The 21,830-nt window shown below is 42.6% G+C and overlaps 1 protein-coding gene across 1 annotated transcript in view; it reads left to right on the forward strand.

Moving 5' to 3' along the window:
* The window catches only part of ONECUT2 (one cut homeobox 2), a 53,454-nt gene extending 32,548 nt beyond the window's left edge, over positions 1-20,906 (forward strand). Inside the window, exon 2 of the mRNA XM_019755319.3 lies at positions 6,037-20,906. Within this exon, the coding sequence (XP_019610878.2) occupies positions 6,037-6,323 (287 nt within the window). The 3' untranslated portion in view covers positions 6,324-20,906. The remainder of the gene's footprint in view (positions 1-6,036) is intronic.
* Positions 20,907-21,830: the final 924 nt, after the last annotated feature.

Below are 21,830 nucleotides of genomic sequence, written 5' to 3' on the forward strand. Positions count from 1 at the left end.
GGAGGAGAGATGAGAGAGGGTGTCACTGAGAAAAACATATTTGCGTTGGTTTGGGAAAATAAGTCAAGAAGGAGAGAACCACGGAAGGCATATCTGTCACAAAGGTGGAAAGGACCTGGGAAATCATTTCCGGTCCAGTCACCACTGGGCAAAGGAAGGCACAGGGAGGCACAGAGAGGCACAGCAATCATACCCAGGTCACACAGCAAGTGGCTAACAACAAGGGCTTTGAACAGACGTCGGATGGGAACTGCCCTGCCCTCGTCCATTGTAGTCTTCTTCATTAGTTATCTCAAGAAAAACAAAACGACAACATCTTCTGCTTCAAGCCTTAGGATTATAATTCACTTCCATGAGACATTTTTCTTTTCTGTCAGTTGAGGCTGACGTGTGGGAGCCTGAAGGACCCTTCCAATACTCATAATTCTATAGCATATCATTGGGCTGAACTCCCCTAAAACGAATGGGAATGTTCCAGCCCAATCCTGACAAGGTTGTTTCACAGGGACCTGAATTCATGGGGCAAAATCCCAGTGCTGTGGGGAATTTCAGCTCCAGAGCATGGAGGACCAAGGAGTCTGACCCAGGGTTGGGTCCCTCTTACTTCACGGGTTCCCCAGGACCGAGGAGGGCTGGGAAGGGGTTTCCAGGCCTACGTCCCAGCTCCAATGCTAGTCATGTCACCCTAAACAAGTCACTGAACATTCACCCTGTAAAGGGGGAATCTCCATCTCTGTCCCACCGGCTTCTCAAAGATGTAGTAGCAAGTTCTGATGGGGATCTAGACCTTGACGTCAGCTCCCCACGTGAAAACCGACAGCCCCAGAGCCCTAAGGTTCTATGACTCAGTAATGAGGATCCAGTTATGGGAGGTAAAAGATACACAGGTGCCTTGAAAAGCTGAAGCCACAACACAGCACCCATGGGACCAGGTGTCAAGATGAGGTGTGGTTTCAGCATGACCCCCAGCCTGTATCTGCCTCACTAGATACTGTCCCCCTTACCCTACATACACATACACAGCACTGAGGTCACTCCATCTGTATCGAGGCACAGCCCGCCCCCCAGGGAAGACCAAAGGGGAAAACAAGGCAGGCAGCAGACAGGTGGTGGCCCCATGCCTGCCCCCCCACTTTGCTTCTCCCTGCCGCTCTGCCCTTCTTTCCCCTCCCACCATCTGGCTTCCAACCCTTAGCATGCAAATACCAAAAAACCTTTGTCACAGGAAGGAAACTGAGTGGTTCCTGAAAGCCAGCCTTTTGTCAGGGAGGCTACATGGTCACTGACCTTTGTGGTGGGCACCAGGGCCTCTCCCCACCCATGAGTGAAAGGAAAGCAAAGGATGATGCATCACTTTTTGTGGCTTCCTTAATATTTTGCTCCATTTTCTGAAGCTGTCCTTCATCCTGTCTCCCCTGCCTTTGAATCAATCCCTTCTGAGGTGAATCACCCGGCTTTATAACCTTGCCACGTACCTGACCACAGGCCCTCATGCTACCTGTATGTGGGTTATTTGACAGCTGTGGCCAGTTGCTCTGGGTACCTGAGGACACCTGGGTTTCCAGGGGTGCCCAGGAGCAACCTGACTGTGCAGGGAACTGGGGTTGGAGGCAGGGAGAAAGGGTCAGCTGTGGAGAGAAGTGGTTCTCTCTGTTCTGGTTTAGAAAGATCAGCTACAGGGAGTGGCATGTCCTTTCTTTGTCCTGTTTCTGACCCTCTGAGGGAGAAAAACATGGTGGCTGCCAGGGTGAGTTGGCATCTCAAGATCTCAGGGAGGGCTTGTGCCTTGACAGCTTCCCTTGAATTCTTTCACCCTGGTAACCCAGCGGTTTGAAAATCTTGCTTGCCAAGGTAGTGACTGACCCCTTGCTATTAATCACAGATGCCTGTATCTGTGTGTACCTGCCAGTCTCAGGTGCTGGTCCACAGGAGACGCCAACGTCCCCAATCCGAGTTGAGGTTGCTCTTGCCTTAAAAAGGAGGGAAAAGGCACTGTAGCCTGGGCACGTAGCCTCATCGTCTCTCTCCCAGTCTTTAAAATACAAATGACACCCCCCCATCCCCATAGGTCACACAGGGACATTTGTCTGGGAGAGGAGCGGAGGAATGGAGTAGCTGAGGGCTTCTTGCATCTGCATCCTTACCTCACCGTCACACAATACACACAACAACCCATACAGGGTGCCCTCCTGTTTTTCTCCTCCAAGAGGGAGGAGACAAAGCAGAGCCAAGTGACCTCACACTTTCCAGTGGCAGAATCTACCTGAAAGAGCTGGAACCTGGCAGAGACTCCACTGATAGACACCCGTCGTCTGCTGGGTTTCTAACACACACTCCTGGGTTGTAGGGAACTACTTGGCATTTTCCTAGCAATTTAGATGTGGGTATTTGTAGAGTGTGATCTTTAAATACCCAAACCATTTACACTCTGATTATGCATGTGGGGGTGGATAGCTGGCCTCACACCTTGGATCCGAGAAACTCTGAGGTTCACAACCTCCTCTGAGCTTCCAGACGTCATTTGATCAGTCTCAAACTTTCAAAGCAGGTGTTCTCCCTCTTGCTTTGAATGTGCTTGAACTCCTGACCAAGTGCTGTTGTAAGATTTGTGGGGTGAATGCTGTTAGTGTTGTTTGTTATTTCTGTAATGGTCGAGTGCACACCTGACTTTTTGAACCTTGTGAAGAAATAAGCGCCTTATAGCACACAGGAAAAAGAAAAAAGAAAGAAAAGAGCCATGGGGTGGCACCGCCAGCGGTGAGGATAGGGCAGTTTCAGGACCTACTGCATCATTGCTTGGGGCTCTTGGACTTGTATATTTGCAGACCATAGGCTACAGCTTGGCATTTGCTGGTATGGAATCTGGTGGCTGTGGGTGGCTGTCGGGAAGGTAGACACAGGATCTGCTAATATGTTCTTTCTCTGCAGTTTGCTGAACGTTAAGCCTTTCACAGTTTTCTCTTAAATCTGTATACGTGTGTATACGTGTGTGTATCTGCGTCTATGCCTATATAATCTCCATACACTCCACTGTCATCTCCAAGTGGAGTCTGACAGGCCAGGGTGGACCTGCTCCAACACTGTCTACACACCTTAGTAAAAGCATAAGTGACGCACTTCCTGGAAAATAATCAGCACTGGTGTGAAAACGAAGGGCTGTACGGTCAACCCGGACATTGAGCCGAAGGAGCACGAACTGACAGAGGACCTTAGCTAATGCCTACAGGCGAGACCTGCCCAGATTCTGTTGTCAGGAGACTACTATACACCACTGTCTATTCAGACTCCTCCAGGTGAGGCCTCGGTACCAGGTGTCCCACGAGGTTAGGGCAGGGATAATAGTCTGGGGACCTGGAGTGGCATGCTGTCAAGCGTACTGGCTCCCGTGTCTCAAAGGGCTTGGGGAGGTTTGTGAAAGCACAGGTTCTGGGACCCTGTCCCACACGGTGAAAATCAGGGTCCCTCGCAGTGGCGCTCCAGACTGCCCTGCACACAGATCCCCTCAAATGTGCCCAGCACGTGGGCACCATTTCTGTGGAGAAAGATGGAGAGACCAAAGGACTGGATTCTTGCCCGTTGGAAAGTGAGTTCAAGTCGATCCCTTGTCCCTCTGAGGCTCCATTTATTTTGTTTTAAAATGAAAATCCTGCCTGCTTTTCTACCTCAGGATGCTCTAATGAGAGGGAGGAGGGAAGGGAGCATTCCCCGGACATTACCTCATTTAGGCCTCCGCAGAGGTGAGCAGCATTATTTCCTTTATTCGGTGAGGAAGACAGCCACTGAGAGGTTAAGTAATTTGTGGAGGTTCCACGGTGAAGGAGCTGGATTTGAATTCTGGCGAATCTGGGCTCCAGAGCTTTCCGTTTGACGAAAAGCTCAGCTCCCCTGAGATTTCAGAACTCAGGTAGATGCTTGAAGCATGTGGACCAGCTGCATCACCTGGGAGCATGTGAGAAATGCAGGTTCTCAGGCCCCGGCCCAGGCTGACTGCATCAGACTCTGCATTTGAACCATCTCGCCAGGGGACCCCTGTGCACCTTAAAGATGAGAAGCACTGTTGTGAAAGACTTGAGATAGGATGAGAGAGAATACGTCTGAGAGGAAGGTTATGGTTTACATGCATCAGCCAACAAAACCTGCGGTCCTTGCATGGATGAACAAAGAAGGAATCATCAGTGGGGAACACCTGTGAGAGAAGGGTACCTGTTGGCTGTTTCAGCCCTTCCTGAGTTCCCACTGCAGGGGGAACATGTCTTATCTGAGAAGTCCACACCTCCCAGGAGAAAAGGTTTTAAGGGGGGAAAAAAATGTGTGTGTGTGTGTGTGTGTGTTTAAAATTCAAAGGTAGTAGGATTACTTTTATTTTTCAAAATGAAAGAAGGAAAAGTCAGGAAGAGTTTAGCAAAGTGTTGTCACTTTTCATTTATCTCAGGAGGAATTCCTTTATGGCAGACAGCACCTACCTGAGAGGATGGCCAGTTAGGTGTGTGTGTGGCACACGGGGTGGGGGTGGGGTAGTTCAGAGTTCAGTTTCCAGAGTATCTTTTCTATGACCGTTGGTCCCCATGTTAAAACCCTAAACCCCATCAGTGTGAAGGCTGTTTCCCTGATCCTCAAACTGGAGGAGAGAGCGGACTGACTGTCTGCCACACGATACTCCCTTAGAAAACAACGAGCAGGAAACAACCCTGACCCAGGGCTCAGAAGCGACACTTGCAAACCAGTACTTTGAGAAGTACAGAAAAGCATCCAGGCACCCCAAACTGCTAGCCTTCGGGGAACGACAGTCCAGTACGAAGACATTCTTAATTTGGGGCCAAAATATCCAGTAGGATCTGCTTTGGGGGGAGAGTACTCGATGCCGGGCCTCAGCTCCCTGCCTTTCCCGGAGTAGCTCTGCTGCGGCTGCATGACACCCCCGGGTGAGCTGGGATTTCTTTCCAGTAATTTTTAACACATGTTCTCAGGCTGAAATTCGTGATTTGTATGTGCTGTGTTATTTAACCCTCACAAGTCACTTTGCTGAGACCAAATCTGTCTGCGAAGTGTCCATTCCTGAAACCGTCAAGACAACACTTGTCGTCAGCGTTTCAGGCATTCATTTATGTTCCTTCCCCTGAAAGAGCGAGGCGGGAGTAGTACACAGACCTGATCCCTGCCTGCTAGAACTTGTCCGGTAAGGCAGCGGTAGTGACACATAAATTAATGTCCTGGCTGCATACGCCATTCCAGATGTGGAGCCACATCTGCTAAATCAGACTCTGCATGTACTAATTGCTGTATCTTGGACCCTAAGGTCCTGTCATTGTAACTTTGGGTTGTTCCACCACGCTCAGCCCTGGTCTTCCTGTTCCGGCTTCACTTCAGACTGGCCAAATTAGAATTGGCTAAACCAATATTATAACAGTCTTTCCCTGCCTGGTTTGTTTGGGTTTTTTTGTTTCGTTTTTGTTTTTGTTTTTTGTTTTTTTTTGCCTTAATTTTCCAAAAGTCTGGAAGAAGGGGATTTGGGTCAGGATGATACCATCATTCTGTCACTTCTAATTTCATTCTGTTAACAATTTTTGAGTCACATGGGTAGAAGCTTTGATTTTGAAAAATTACACACTTTTAAGTTTGACTCCAGAAAGTAATTTCAGCTCAGCTGTAAACAATTCTAGATGGTGACTATGAAAGAGGAACTGCCTAACTAGGCTTCCCCTGGGGACCTGGAGTCATCACTCCCTTCACAGCACCTGATTTCAGAGATAAAGAATTTTCAGCGTGCTGGGGTGTGGGGAGTGGGGTGAAAGAGAAAGCAATTGATTCCAAACCAGACTGTCAAACAGCCGCTCTATTTTCTCCTTCCTCCCTTCCCGCACTAACTGATGCCTTCCATCACCTGGAGATGAACTGGGAAGGCTGGTTATTGACAGCTGGGCAATTTGCACAATAAAGTTTAACGGTTTACATCCCCTTGTATGACTTTGTCGATGTTTTCAATGGATCACCTTCTCAGGTGCAAATACTGACTCTCTCCTCCTCTTTCCCTTCCAGCGTGCAAGCGCAAAGAGCAAGAACCAAACAAAGACAGGAACAATTCCCAGAAGAAATCCCGCCTGGTGTTCACCGACCTCCAACGCCGAACACTCTTTGCCATCTTCAAGGAGAACAAACGCCCATCTAAAGAGATGCAGATCACCATTTCCCAGCAGCTGGGCCTGGAGCTCACGACCGTCAGCAACTTCTTCATGAATGCCCGACGCCGCAGCCTGGAGAAGTGGCAGGACGACCTGAGCACAGCGGGCTCTTCATCCACCTCCAGCACTTGTACCAAAGCATGATGGGAGGACTCTCAGCTGGGCACAAGTCACCTCCAATGAGGACAACCGATACCAAAAGAAAACACAAAGGAAAAAGACACCGGATTCTTAGCCGGGGCCCTTCACTGGTGATTTGAAAGCACAATTCTCTTGAAAAGAAACTTCTATTCTAGCTGTAATCATAGGCCAGGTGTTCTTGTTTTGTTTTGTTTTGTTTTTAATGGCTATGGAGTCCAAGTGCAAGCTGAAAATGAATCGCTCTGAACCGGACATTGTCCTCTGAGCACGCTAAGCATCCCATAAACTCAAATGGGGCCTTCCTGGAGCAAGTTCATTTCAGGGTGGCGTCAGCCAAGCTCAGGATTGCTTAAAACGCCAACAGTCCCAATTCAAATCCTATCAACCTCTTGCAGTCAGAGTCCCCACGAATAACAGTGGGCATTTGGCCTGAGTTTGGGCTCAGAAAAGACTACAATGAGATGAGAATCCAGCAACCAGAATGACCTCATTTGCGTTCCAAATGCTTAGCCACATCACACCACAGCACACCAAAGTTCACAGTGACAACATAAAAAAAAAAAAATCAGATTGATAATTACTGAGCACAAGTTTTAAATATGGAAGTTTAAAAAAAAAAAAAAATCCAAGGACCTGTTTTTTCAACTCAGGCATCTTTTCATTGAATGGTTTAAAACGCTTTAAGTTGATCCAGTTTACAGTTTTCTTTTCCTTACCTCCTGGAAATCTCACTTGGTCTTGGATCCATCACAACAACAAATCAGTTCACTTGAGCTCAAAGTATCAAGCACAACGAAGATAAGCAGAGAAGGAAGGAAGGTTCTGGATTCACTGCATCTGGATATTCAAGATGCCGATTGTGAAGTCATTAGGGAATCGTTGGGAGTATGGCTTCAAGCACATTTTGCAGTTTGCTACAAATTCTGTTTGTACATAATGCAGACGCACACTCAGGAGGCCAATTTAACTGTTACGGTACATGGAGCAAATGCCACATTTTAAAAGATCTAGATTTTTTTAGATCATTGATGTATCCTTCTTGGTTGTTAGTCACCTGGTTCCTCCTATTGTGCATTCTGACCACCAGGTCATTCATTCTCACTCTTTCAAATTTGGGTTGTTCTCTCGTCCATCCCATTGGTAGGGACATTTTCAGTGTTTTCTAGCAAGAAAAAAGTAATTCAAACCGCCGTACATGTTATCACGACTGTCATCTAGTCCTAAATCTCTTCCATTGTTGAGTCATCCTAGCAAAACAGCTGAATAAAACTGGAGAAAACACAGCACACCAAAGAAGCAGAATACTGCAAACCAAAGACATTTATTACTTGCCATTTTCTAGCCTAAAAATACTGTGATTACTTTTAGAAATCAGAGAACCTCTGCAACTCCGAATGGCATTCAGCTCTTGCATTTGGCCCACCATCAGGCTGAGCGGACCGGCTACTCCAAGGACGTTAGCCACGCCACCCAGGGAGTGGCTTTGCCATGCCAGCTCTGGTTCCTGGCTGTCACCTTCCCACAGCAAGCGGGAGAGCGCCCACAGAACTCGGGGAGATTGCGACGGTCACTATGTGCATATTTACCAGTGAATGGCCCCAGGTGGGCATCATGGGGGTGTTCAAAGCAAGGCAAACGCTGCAATGATTCTTGACAGACCTTTGAGACTGACTTTTTTTATGAATTACTTAATCGAAACCAAAGAAACTTTTTCTGCACCTACTTCTGCAACAAACAGAACTGTCCCATTAAGATGAATAAATAGGTAAACACGTAAATCAGTGAAAATCACCACCAACAAGAAGGAAGCACGCCAGAAAAAAACAAAAACAAAACCAAAAAAAAGAAAAAAACAAACATCGAGACACACTGTGTTCTAATAGACCTCTTGGGACATTTTTTGGAAGCAGATTTTAAAGAAAGGGTTGAGACAAGAATTGAAATAAAGAAAAGCCTCCGTGGGTGCTGCTTCATTTGACAACTCACACGGTAATCTTAAAGTTGAAGATTGTCTTTAATTTGTGCCTATGCAGTTTTTCAAAAGAACACGGAACAGAGCAACAGAAACCTCAACAGCTACAATACCAAAGATGAGGATTTCTCACACCTTTTGTTTCAGTTCATTATCTCCTCTTGCCTGGCTAAAATACTAATAGCACCATTGATCTGTGTAAAGGTAATCAATTTTGTTTCTGAGCAACAGAAGGAAAGGGTCATTTATTTGATTTGATTGTTTCCCTTTAATTTTCTTTTATGGCTTTCTACCCCCACATGGAATCTCTCAAAAGATCCCATGGACTCCAAGTTTAAGATGTTGGGATACTGAACGATTCTCTTCTCTCTGCGCCGGAGTGTGGGAATAATGTTATCACTTGAATGTTCTTTGCTTATCCCTTAGACTTGGTTCCTTCTATGTTCAGTCTCATCATCAAGGGAGGGAAGGGGAGTGAGGGTCAGGGTTAGGGGTCTCGGTGACACATCCTTGCCCGAGCCACAAAACCAAAGAGTTTATAGAGGAATTGACAGCCTCGCCTTCATAGGATCGCTACATCCTAACAGGGCTTCTTTTGGGGGTGGGGAGGCGACATGTGAAAATAATTGCCAGTTTCTACTTTTCTATTAGCTTTTTAAAAATCAGCTGCAAAGTTGCATTTCTAAAGAAAGATATATATATATATATATATGATAATATGAACACATATATAGATTCAACTTGACATTGGTGATAACCCAGAATTACTGCTGTCCAAATACATGTCTTGTTTTTTTTATCACGTGCTTCGTTTATTAAGTATTCAGTTCAGGATTTTGCTCATTTCTCATGCCATCCCAAAGTTCATTTGCCCCTGTGGATGATTTGGAGTATTCAGATTTCTATGAAAATTCCTGGAAAAAGGTTAAAAGTCAAGTTCAAGTATTTCAACATTTAAGCTGTTGATAAATGGATCCATGGTGCAAATGAGTTTTATTTGTCTTTTGAGTCATCTGTAATCTATGCCTCAACCATGATCAGTGTGGTGAGTTGAGGTCCATCCACCAGACCTGGCCAGTGGGGTGCTCATCTTCTAGAACTGTTGGGAAGGCTCAGTGGTCCCTTCCACCAGTTCTGGAGATGAGGCCAGCCCAGAAATCTTCTCCAGGAGCTTCCCTGTCCTATCAGGGTGTTTCAGATCCTCCTCAGTGAGTAGATCCACCAAAGAGACTTCTCACGGGGCAAGTCCAAGTCCTGTTACAATGGGTTGATCAGGTTTCCTCAGGGTGGTAATTACCAGTGCACAAATACAAGCCTGTGTGCAACACAACTGGCCCTGGGTTGAGGCAGTGGTGTTAGTTGGGGGAAGATGGGGTCCTTGGTCCTAAAGAGAAAACACAAAGCAGGGTTTGGGGAGGATCCCAGAGTCCTGTCCGAAGAACCCCATTGTCCTTTGTCCCGCCTCCTTGCTCCCACCATATGGGTCTCCCTTTGCAGAGCCAGTAGCCAAGGAACTATGAAAGAATGTGACTCTCCATGGCTTTTGTAATTCATCCTACCTGGGGATGTTCAATGACTTCCCTGTGTCTCTTTCTCATATTCCATGTCTCCTTTGTCAAATGACCCAAAAAAAAAAAAAAAAAAAAAGCATATTTCAGCAAGGGAATGCTCCGTATGGGTTGATAAAGATGAATTTCAACTTGTGTATTTCCAAATGAATCCCTGTGACTTGTGACTTGTGGAAATGGTTGTTCTTATCAAGAGCAGGCTGAGGAACCAAGGCTGATTGGTTTGATTAGTGATGCTTTGGCATGCTGATCTCAGCATTTGGGTCTCTGGCATCCTCTGAAGATGTCTAAACCAAGAAGAGCCTGCCTTTGTGGCCTGAGATTTCAACACCGGTCAAACCAAGTGTAGTCACATATACCCTCGGTCTCCTGGTGACCTGAGGAAGATGTCCTAATGTAAAAAAGGCAAGAGCTTCTTTCTAGGGACTTTTGACAAATGTCTCATTCCAGATAATGTCATACCAGAGAGAAATGCTTGCTTTTAAAAAATTATATACATACATAAATACATGTGTGTATCTCTATAATTTATATATCAAAATGTAAAGCCCTACAGAATGTCGATTTATCAAAAATCTGAAAGAAAAAAAACCCTGCAAATTGAAAGGTGATGGAACTTGACCCATGAGTTTCCTCACGCATTTTTAAAACTTAATTTAATAATTTCAGAGAAAATAACCGTTTGGTCTTGGTGTAGGGTCCATTTCCTCAATCCAAGAAAAACTCCAGGCTGCCTCAGCCATCGGCAACGTAAGGGTTAGTGTGAAGGCACAGTTCTGAACCCAAATTCACATTCTTGAAGCAACAGAAATCCAAAGCCTATTGAGTGGAAAAATACTTTTCTTTTTCCTTTAGGTAAATAAGTTTGCTTTACGTTTGTTTTTAATGTGATTTTGGTACTGGGGATATAATTCTTTCATTCCAGGAATTTTTTTTTTTTTTTTTAAAGAGTCAATATATTTCTTTTTTAAAGGAAAACAGCAACAACAATAAAAACTCAGCCCCCATATTAGAGGCTTTTCCAAAATGTAAAGTAGTATGTCGGGTGTACCACTTGAAGATACAGGCAAGAATGAGTAGTGAAGGACCCAGCCTGATGCTCTTTCTGGAGAGATTAAAGCATTGCCTCTGCAGCATCTCTTTTCCTGCAGGCTCTTGGCCATTGTGGGTTTAGGAAATTCCAGTTAATTTTCAATTCTAGCTAAAATAAAATAAAAATTAGGAAGGTAAATCTGAGATACACACACACACACACACACACACACACACACACACACATATGTATGCATTTTTGTAAGCCAAATATAAATACCTTTTATATGATCAACCATTTTACCTTATCTATGCTCAGTGTCCATCTATTAGTGCCAATAAATTAAAGTTGAACAGATTTATAAAAAAGTTACCACCCCCTGGATACAGGGGGGACCCTCCCTCACTTTTGAAAATGCTGGTAGAAGTATAAAAGTGTCTGTACAGTTACTGTTAACCATAGTGTGATGACAATATACCTTTGAACTCTAATTTTCAGGAAGTTGCATAGTAGGAGTTTTTAAAAATGTAAAAAGAATAGGCTGGGTTATAATGGTGTTGACGCTATGAAAAAGGACAGAAAAAGAGATGATGCCTGTGGTCCAGGTTAATCCCAAGGCCCCGACACGAGTACTGTGAAAATAATTGTCGCGATTCCTAACAGATCAGAGCTGATTTTTTGTTGTTGTTGCTGCTGCTGCTGTGTGACTCAGACTTGCGAGCCTCACCAGGAAGAGTGAGTGAGAAGTGCTAGATGGAGAAGCTGGTGCCTGTAACTTTCTGATCTTTACCTGCACGACTGGATAGATGAATAGTTTTGTACCTTTCAGACCAAGCCACCTCTAAAACAGCAGGAGGTTCTAGTTATCAAATAAGACTACAAAATCCTTGCTAAAGGCAGAAGGGGCACCTGACTTTGTTGTATAAATCTCATAAGTTAATGACATTGGCTTTAAATATGGATGTCCCAGCGCCTACTTTCTATTCATGATTTGTTTCTTTCCAAGGGCAGGGGGCAGGGAGGGTTTATTTGTTTTAAAAAGTCTCAGCAGGCGTTATAAAATACAAAAAATAATTATTAAAATAATGTAGGGCTTCACATAGGTAGATACAAAGCTTATCATTGAGGCTGATGGACTATTGTTGCACGCATCTCACAGGGACCGGAAATGCTCATTGTTCTCAGATACCAAAATGACGCTGACAGTCTGAGGCAAGTTAAAACTAGAGCCCAAGCTTTCCTTACAGGGTTTTGATTTTGGTTGACTGGAATTAACCAGCTGATAGCTTTTTAGTAGAGAAAATGTGTAGAGGACAAAAACGCATTGCTACAGGTTTGTTCATCCACGGAAGTCTCCCCCTCAGCTCCATCTTTAGCAGTAGGCATTTCAGATCGCATAAACCGAGGTAGATAAGTTTGCCTAAAGCTTATACAGTCTGTCAGCTTGGATGTATACAGATTTAGATACAACGTGTATTCTCATAGATGTCCTTATAACAACACACATTACCCACGCGTGTCTAGCCTGTGCACAGACAGATGAGCACAGACATCTCCATACATATATACTGTCATCTGTTACAATAAATAAATTTTAAATGATCATTTCACATGTATGTGGTACTTCTGCAATGTACAATGTTTTCATTATTTATTGTAACATTGAAAACTAAAGTGCAGGAAAACAAAAATAGTATCCCAGCATCTTCTTTGTGTGCACTTAGAATTACTTTCATTTGGGCACATCCAAGATAAATTCAACTTTCAAGAAACCTTGGATATTATTTAATCATCTGTGTACAAATGATACATATGCTTGATGACTTCGGTTGAATAGCTTTATTCTGGATCTCTCATAACTGAAGCTAAACCCAAAGACCTGAAAAGGGACAAAAAAAAAAAAAAAAAGAAAAAAACAAAGAAAAAGAAGGAAAAAAATAGCAAACAAAGTGCAAACTAATAGGGAAAAAGTGGGCTCTGGATTCCAGGGTTGAGACAATGGAGACATGGTATTGTGGGGCCTACCTAGCTAGAGAGAGGAAGGGGTGATTTTGTTTTCATGCTTGTCACTTAAATGGTCTTTCTGAACAGAGAAAGTGTTAGAGGTTATTATTTCCTGCTCTACCTTAATTTAGACTATTGAGAGAGGTTGTACATTTTATCCATCAAAAAATGAAGACAGTGAAAAAAAAACTTTTTTTTCTTGTCTCTTTGGGTTATGACCCAACAAGCTAAGTACCATGAAAGTAATTAATTTATTTAGTTTCTAGCACAGAAATGTATAGGATTTTGATAATTATTTAATCATCCTTCCTTAGTTCGATTTTACTCCTTGTGCTTATTTATCAAAATCTAGACCAATGGTGCATCAGAGATGCAAAATCACTTTTAGAATTCTCTTGAAAATTAGTTTGCTTTATAAAGCAGTGAAATTCTGTTACAGACAGGGAAGAAATACAAGTTACAGAAAAAAAAAATTGAGGTATGTTTCCTTCTTGAATTAACTTTGAAAGTAGTTTAAATAACAATTATTAAATTATTTAAGTTCGCACCCCCACCTGGTACCTGGCGAACTTCACCTTTTAATTATTGGGGCCCACAGAGCCTTCATAATGTAACTTATTTATTTAACTTATTCCGCACCTGCGAAAGGTGCACTGTATAGTTTATATTTTTTATTTAAAACAACAGAGAGCACTGCAGTTTGTTTGCTGTCAGAACAACAGAGCAATGTTTGTGGACGAGCAATGACTATTCAACTTGAACCTGTGCATTCAGAAATTATAAGCCGAGACCCTGCTTCACCAGCCTGGATTTCGGGGCTTCTATACAGAAACTGGAAAAATACATTTAAAAAAAAAAGCATAACAGCAAAAAGAGAGAAACCCTTACACTAGCTGCTTCCAAGAATGAACTCTGTGTGTGTAAAACAACAAAACAAAAAAGGAAGAAAAAAAAAGCAGAAAAAAAAGAAAAAAAAAAGGAAAAACTTTCTATTTCTAGTGAGAACCAAAGAAGGCTACCTCACTGACTTTTTCCATTTGTAATTTTAATCGTGTTGATGACACCAAAGATACCAAAGATTTCTTTCTCTGTGCGGTCTGCATCTTGCTTATGCTCTTTTATAATTTTAACTATTCTCTCTGACATATGGTATGTACAGCCACAGCTCAGATACCCCAAAGAAAGAATGATCTATGCGACGGCGGCTGCTAATTTGGAAAGGGATATTTTCTGTGTTTCTCTCATTTATGCGCTGTCCCCACATGTTCAGGATGCAAGTTCATATGCTGCTGTAATTGGATTCCTTACGTTCCAATTCCCAATGGGTGAAGAAGACTGGTTGGAAGTGGCCTTCTGTTCTAGCCATGACCTTGTCCCCGCTTTGGAGATATCACAGTAAATAGTTCCAATTACCGGACCATAGAAAATCTGATCACTGAAAATCTAATCACAGAGCTGGAAGGGCCCTTAGAAATCATTGAGTCCATCCCGCAGAGGTGTGGAGGAGTGAAACAGTTGTCTGAGATGAATAGCTACATAGAGGCAAAGCCCAGACAGGCCTGCTGTCTCCTGTTCCAATGCTATACCCATTGCTCAGCACTCCCTCTGCATGAGAGGGGCCGTGGGTTGGCAAAGAGGAAGGTGGCAACCCTTTAGCAATGATTAGGGCCTGGGGCTTATCACTTAACATTTTCAGTCGGTAAAAATAGTCACAGGCATTTCAGTGACAAGTTAGAACCTCAACAGAAAGCCACATATGGCCAGTTACTTGTAAAGGTGGCCAGCCTTGAGGTACATGAAGGCTCACAGAGAGGATTTTGCCCTGGAAGTACACATTGGTGCAGTGTGGTCACTGTTGACACTTGCCATTACAAAGTGTAGTTGTGTGTGTGTGTGTGAGTGTGAGTGAGTGTTTGTGTGTGTGTGTGTGTGTGTGTGTGTGTGTGTACACACACACTTTCCATTCAGTGAGAAGAGAAAGTTCTTTCTTGGTCTGTTGAGTTTAATTATTATGGATATTTTTAGGTCGGTATTTATCAGAGAAAGGGAATTTGATCACTGCACATGTGACATTTAAGCTGTTCAGCTTTTTCCTTTTCCTCTTGACTTGTAGGTGTTTATATTTTGTTTCTAGGCCTAGTCTGTATTTATGAAAGAAGATTAAACCTTACATCATTGGGTGCCAAAGGATTGTTCACTGTAAACAAAAGATGACCCCCAAATTTTGGAGGAATAGATAAGCCAGTTTAAGAAATGATTACTGAAAGTTGCTTCTCTCTTCCCTTCTTAGTCATGAAATTAGTTGGTCTTCTTTTGATTTCATTAAATGATTAAATCACTATTAAGATCCATTCATCAGAGTGATTTGTGTGTTAGCTAATGAATCATCCTCAGCTTTTAACCAAATGGGTTTTAGACACATGCAAAGATCCAACCTCTAGTCTGTATAGCTCTTCAGTCAAGTGCTAGTATTTTGCTTTTCACATGATGTAGTTATCTTGGAGCTTTTAAAGAGACCATATTCAAACAAAGGAGCTAGGAAAGGAGAAGACCAGTCAACGCATCTGCTCCATGCCTCAACAGAGTGTAGCTGGCAGAGGAATTTAGAAGAGAGACTGAGAGACTTTAGGGAACACTCACTTATCCCCTTTCTGCAGTGTCCAAGCACTGTACTGACATATGTGAAAGTTCTCTCCTGTCCAAACAAGCTCAAAGCTCCGTCTTCCCCCTACACATGGCGAGCTTGTAAGGCCTTCCTTCCAAACAGCAAGTTGTGTTAGTTTTCTTCCCCATTCCTACTGGAAATAGAATTCTCAGACTACCTGGGAGACACCAAAGATCTGATCACTGAGAGCAGAGTGCTCTCCTATAAGCAAATACCACCTTCCCCCGCCTTCCTACCACCAGGCCCCTACAAGAGGGAACCTAAAAAGAGCAATGGCAGCCTGAACACAGAAAACATCCCCAATTGGCAGACGCCTCCTCAGCAATCCCCCCTCAGCCTCATGCTTCACTTGCAAAGTGTGACATAACCACGGGACGAGTGCCTTGCTTGAACCAAAGCAACGATTTAGCCAGTCTGGACCTCTCTGTGCTTTTTTTAATCCTTCCTGTGAATACCTCAGCTTCAACTGGGCCTCCATACAGTAAATTGGTGGGCTTATTGTACTGTGGTGCTTTGCAATGCAACCCTGCAAAGAACAAGATTTGTACTAATACCAAAGGTTCTTTCTCTGTGTCTCTTCTTCTGCTCCCCCGTCCTTCTCCCTTTTCTAGTTCTTCACGGTTCCAAAGCTTTAATATGAACCTGGGCATGTTGGCAATGCAGACCGCGCAATTCCTTACCGAATTTTCTCAGATATACCTCATAGATAATAGTGTTTAGAGTAATGTTATTATAGCGTATGTAATAAATTATTCACTGTTTCTTTTGGTAACTGTGATTTAAAAAAAGAAAAAAGAAAAAAATAGCTTTATACGTTTTAGGTTGTGCTTTTGTAATAGACGAAAAGGTGCGCTTAAAAAAATGTATGTTCTTTTTTTCCCCTTTGGATCTTTATTTATTCTGGATTGGGGAAAGTTGCAGAATGAGCCCAAAGTTTACAGTTTCATATTTTGCTGAAGAAACAATCTGTGTTCATTTGCTCTGTTGAAAAAAATTATTTTCTACATTTGTGCTACTTGGTCTGAACAATTAATTGTTCTGTGTTAACAGTGTAGTATTATAATTAGCAACTGCCAATCAGTGCTATAATTTTATGCATGAGGCTAAAAAATTAGCAGTGTGATGCATTGTGGTCTTAATAGCAACGTTTCATTTTGAACTAGATCTTCCCCTTTGGTTCAATGGACTTTATTTATGCATGGGCGCCAATTGTTTGTTAGCAGTTGTGAACAGTTGTGTATACATTAAACTGTGAAAATGTACACAGTTCAGCCTCAGACAGTGGTAATATTGGTTTTATTGGGAGATGTCTCACCTCGAAAATACCTTTCCATCTGTTGGGATTTCAAAATGAGTCAGAGTGAATCGAGTTCAAATTTTATGAAAAAGGTCATTAGCCAACTTGCAGTCCACAATTGGGAGCCTCATAACCCAATTGTCTCACTCTATGTGAGAGGGGTTTGGAAACAAGCATTGAAAAACAACTCAACTCTGCATTTTTAATTTCCACTAAAAGGAGTCCTTTTGGCTTTATGTTCATGCCCTCGGACCTAACTGTCCCTGTAGATGGACATGTGAATTCATCCAGCTCTAGCTTTCCCTGGGTCTCTGCTTGGGAATGGCCACTTGGACTGTGCTTGGTTCTTCTAGTATTTTGTTGTCAGGTGATTCCCAGTAGAAACTCAAATGGCATCAATAATTTATTCTCTGGCTTTTTTGTCCATTCTCCTGGAAAGCTGCACCAACTATTCCAGTGATTTGGGCAAAAAGAGATGGCCATTCCCCAAAATATCACCTGTGCAGCCCTAGAGTCAGAGATGACGCTAACTTACTCTCTCCTGCCCAACAATGTCAGATCTATACTAAAAGGGATAAAAGAACTATTAAAACCTAGTTTAGGAAAACCATCTTCATTTTAAGTCCCAGGTAGCTAAGGCCTCCGAATCTCAAAAAGTATTTTTCAGTTGCATTGGATTGGGCAAACGTTCTTATATTTTGGTTCTGAGACCCATTCTCAAGTTTCATACCTGTTTTCCAAAGCAATATGCTTGACATAAAGCCAAATCAACTGCCAAGCACACTTCGCAGTGTAGGACCCAGTGATGGGAACGCAGCAGTTTGCTGTGCAAAATATCAGAAACCACCGACAATAGAGCGTTCATATTACCTGTCGATGAGAATATATTGGGAGTACGCTTTCCTTAATACAAAGAAACATTTTTATTTGGCCTTATAAAGTAGATTGTGATAATGAAAGCTTTGTAATATATAGTTGTTTTTCTTAATTTTTCCCGTTATTAATCTGCCAAAGATGGGAATGGATACAAGACTTTTAAGTCGGCTTTTGTAAGACAGTTAATGATTGTAATAGTGTTTAATCTTCCAGAAAGGTTTATGTGTTCTCCGCAATAAACCAAATCGATATTTGTTTCAGTCAAGTTCTCCTCTCACTCACAAACCCACTTACTATTCCCCCTGATGCAGATACTGTAGTATCTACAAGGTTCAAATGCATTTTCCATCCAAAGGAATGTCTGAGATGTGAGCGTGCCCAGCCCTTTTTATTACAAGTAATGCCTGGGTCTGGTTCACTAGGATTTGCCAAGAAGACTTGTCTTATGAAACTCAAGGTATATTTTGTTATGCCATTTTATGTCTTTTTTTTTTTTTTAACTTTGTGGAAAGTGATATGTTGAATCAAGTGTAAGCTGAGTTCTCCAGACAACTGAAGTAGCTACATCGTGAATGTTATTTTGTTATTAAAGGGTTTTTACTCAATGCTTTGTGCCAGTGGATGTCCTTTTCTCGGAGACACAGAACTATGGAATTACCTCAGCTTGGCCTGGGTTTCCCTCTTGCTCTCATGGGGGAATGTGGACCTGGCCGGGGAAATGCAAGATCATGAACTAGAAGGTAGATTTTGGCACTAGAACAGATCTCCTCAACATCAGCTTTAAAGAGAGCTGGGCTCAAACTTTCTCACCTCACTCTCTCTTGACCCCAACATTTTTCTGAGATCCCTTGGCCTTGAGCACATGCCAGCATGATGGCAGGCCCCAATTCTTACAGGAAAGGCAAGAGGAGAAAAGAGCAATCCTGAATCTTCTGTAGCGCACCAGGCACTCACCTCTCCCCCAGCTGGTTTCCACCAGCCAGGGCTGTGGGTGGTGCATCTGGGTGGCTTTACTTGCGCCATCACTCCATCTTGACTACAAAGGGTCCAGGTCTCTACAATGCAGTGGGCTCCTCCAAATCAAAACCCCCCTTTACCCCTCTTCCTCTGCATCCCACTCAGCAATTCCATCTATAAATTTTACAGATGATTATTTGGAAAACAGAAAGGTATGGATGGTTTCTCTGTCATTTTGTTTCTCATTTATATTTTGCCTGCTCCCAGTTCTTTGATCTGGGAAAATACAAGAAAAGGCGACCCCACTGCCTCTCTGTGCCTTGTCCCTCTCCCAGGTGGGCATGCACATTGCCCATGCCATAGATCTTGCTTAGGGGACAGGCTGAACCACAGCAATTGAGCCAAGAAAATGGCCCATCAATGCATACTTTATCTCTGCTTGAAAGTCCTATCCAAAAAGCTGTAGAATTTAGGGTTTTCCCCCATTTTCCTTGCTTTGTTTCAATTTGGCATTTAGCTTAAGCGTCCGTTAACTGTCTAGGAAAGTATTTTTCAGATTATGACAGGGAACCTGCTACCTGGTAAGAAAGGTTAAATACTCAAAGACTATTAGACAGGTAACTATACCAGTAGCAGATACTTCCTTGAAGCTAGAATATTATTTCCTTTGTTTACTAAGTTGTTTTGTGTTACACAAGTCGAAATGGTACCAGCAAACGTCTTAACCATGACAGGTTGTAAGACACCTGGCAAATTGGAATTCCTGAAACAGGAAGACAACTTTCACACAAAATGATAGCATCAAAGTTTAGGAAGCAGGGACTGAGATGATACAGGCATAAAATCTTGGTGCTGGTTTCTCTTCCAATCCACATCTCCCATCACTAAGTCATTAGAAGTTCAGTCTCTTCTCCCCCAGTCTAGGATGCCAAAGAATTTCATGGGCAAAGACAATTAGGGATTGACCAAGCTTTCAGTTGGTTCTTTTCTTCATCCTTTGCTTTTCTCCAAGAAGGTGTTTTTCTGGACTGCAGAGAAAGAGCCTGGCCAATTTTTTTTCATCCTTCCTGGGTAAATTTCTACCCAGATTTACATTTTATTAGTACAGGTACTATAGCTTAATTCTTGGTCAATGAATTCTTCCTAGAGAAACTATCCTCCCACCAAAGTGAATGACAACACATTTCAGTATCTTTGTTTTTCATTGGTTTTTGTTCTCAGGATTGAGTCAGTCCTGGCTATTTTCTCACTTCCGGCCCTGACTTCAGATGTGTTGATTTGGGGTATTAAGAACACCTTTTAATTTCACATGCTGGCCTGTGGGGCTTGAATCCTTTCTTTCAATCTGTTGGTTACTTGACAGTTTTAAAGTTTACTAAAATGAGGGAAGGGAGGAAGAGGGACAGAGAGAAGAAGTTGCTCCAGCTCTATTTAAAGTTTTTAAAATGGAAAGAATACTCTTTAAGCCATGGTAAAATGGCTATAGAGTGGTCAACTCTCCCTGTAAGAACCTATGCTCTGCCACTTGGCTTCTAAGTCAGCTCTTCCAGAAACCCAGCCCCTGCGTAGAAATCCAGCTGCCTTGCGTAGGTCTCTATCCATATTCCAAGGTGACAAGAGAGCAAAGACTTACGTGCATACTTCTTGTTCTATTTCCTTGCTTTTTCAGATATTATCTCCAAGACAAATCATAGGGGAAAACTTTAAACTTTTATTTTTAGTCAATCCTTTTGACATCACCTCTCATATTTAAAATCAGGAAAACACACCCCTAAATGTATACTCTCTTCTGTTGTAAAAAAGAAAACCTACATACTAATTAATCCATACTCTTTTTTTCTTTTCACCCTGAGCTATATTTCCAAAGCATATTATAATCCAGATTTTGCCCCATCTCAGACATGTTGTCAGAATTTGTGGAAATATTTTCCAGGGATGGTCAACAGGGTATATGTACAGTGGCTGCCCTGAAATCCTGGTGGGGATAAGGCTCATACACCATTAGCAAGGGGCTGCTCACCCCTTGATAGGCTCCCAGTCCTTTGGAAGATTTCTTTGAATGTTAATTGCATTTTCAATTTTGCTCATTTCCCACCCTGATGTTTTGTCTGCAACGTTGCTTACACTGGATTCTTTCTATTTTTATTCCTATCATTAAATGGTAGTGCTGTAAATTCTGCAATTAATGTCAAATAAACTGCTTTCATTCATTGACCATGGCTCAGTGGGCTTCTTTCTCTCTTCACAGAAAGGCTTAAGCAGAGGGTAAGCGGGGTGGGGGGTGAGAGATGAGGGTAAGGGGGATCAAATATATGGTGATGGAAGGAGAACTGACTCTGGGTGGTGAACACACAATGGGATTTATAGATGATATAATAGAGAATTGTACACCTGAAATCTATGTAATTTTACTAACAATTGTCACCCCAATAAATTAAAAAAAGAGAAAGGCTTAAATTAAGCATCCTTCCCCCCTATTGCACCCCACTATGGTTCCCAAAAGAACAGTAAAGTGATTCTGCTTAGTAAGACTGCAACTTCTTACCTCTGACAGGATGCAAGGCACATTTTATAATCAACAAATCTGTCACTCATGCTATCAATCACAAAAGGTTAAGGATACCCCTATAAAGATTGCCTTGTTCTGAACCCATTCAAACTTTAGAGATAAGCTACCCTAAACTATCCTTGTACTGATTCCATATGAGGTCATACGTGGTAAGTTAAAATGAGGATTACGTTATTGTTACCATATAGAACAATCAAGAAAAACAAACAAGTTTGGCGCCAGGAGACCACATATGAAATCGAGGCTCTGCCACCAATGAGTTATGTGGGTTAAAGCAAGTCATTTCACGTTCCGGGCTTCAGTTTCTCCAACAAGGTGAGGTTGGGACACGTTACATCCAACGTCTCTTTCATCTTTTGTCAAAAGATTTTGAAGATATTTATATTTTTGGTATAGGTCACATCTTAGCTTATTATTTTCTATAAGTTAATGTATTAAAGAGTTCTTTTAAACTTAAATACCATTCATTTTAAACTTAAATATCCCCATGCTTCACAGGAGCTCCATTAGACAAACTTTTGTCTAAGTGGAAGACCCACCTATTGCCAAGTGGAAACCCAAGTGGCATG

This window comes from Rhinolophus sinicus, chromosome 4 (genome assembly GCF_057876585.1).
Source record: "Rhinolophus sinicus isolate RSI-liver-muscle chromosome 4, RSI-T2T, whole genome shotgun sequence".
Taxonomy (NCBI): domain Eukaryota; kingdom Metazoa; phylum Chordata; class Mammalia; order Chiroptera; family Rhinolophidae; genus Rhinolophus; species Rhinolophus sinicus.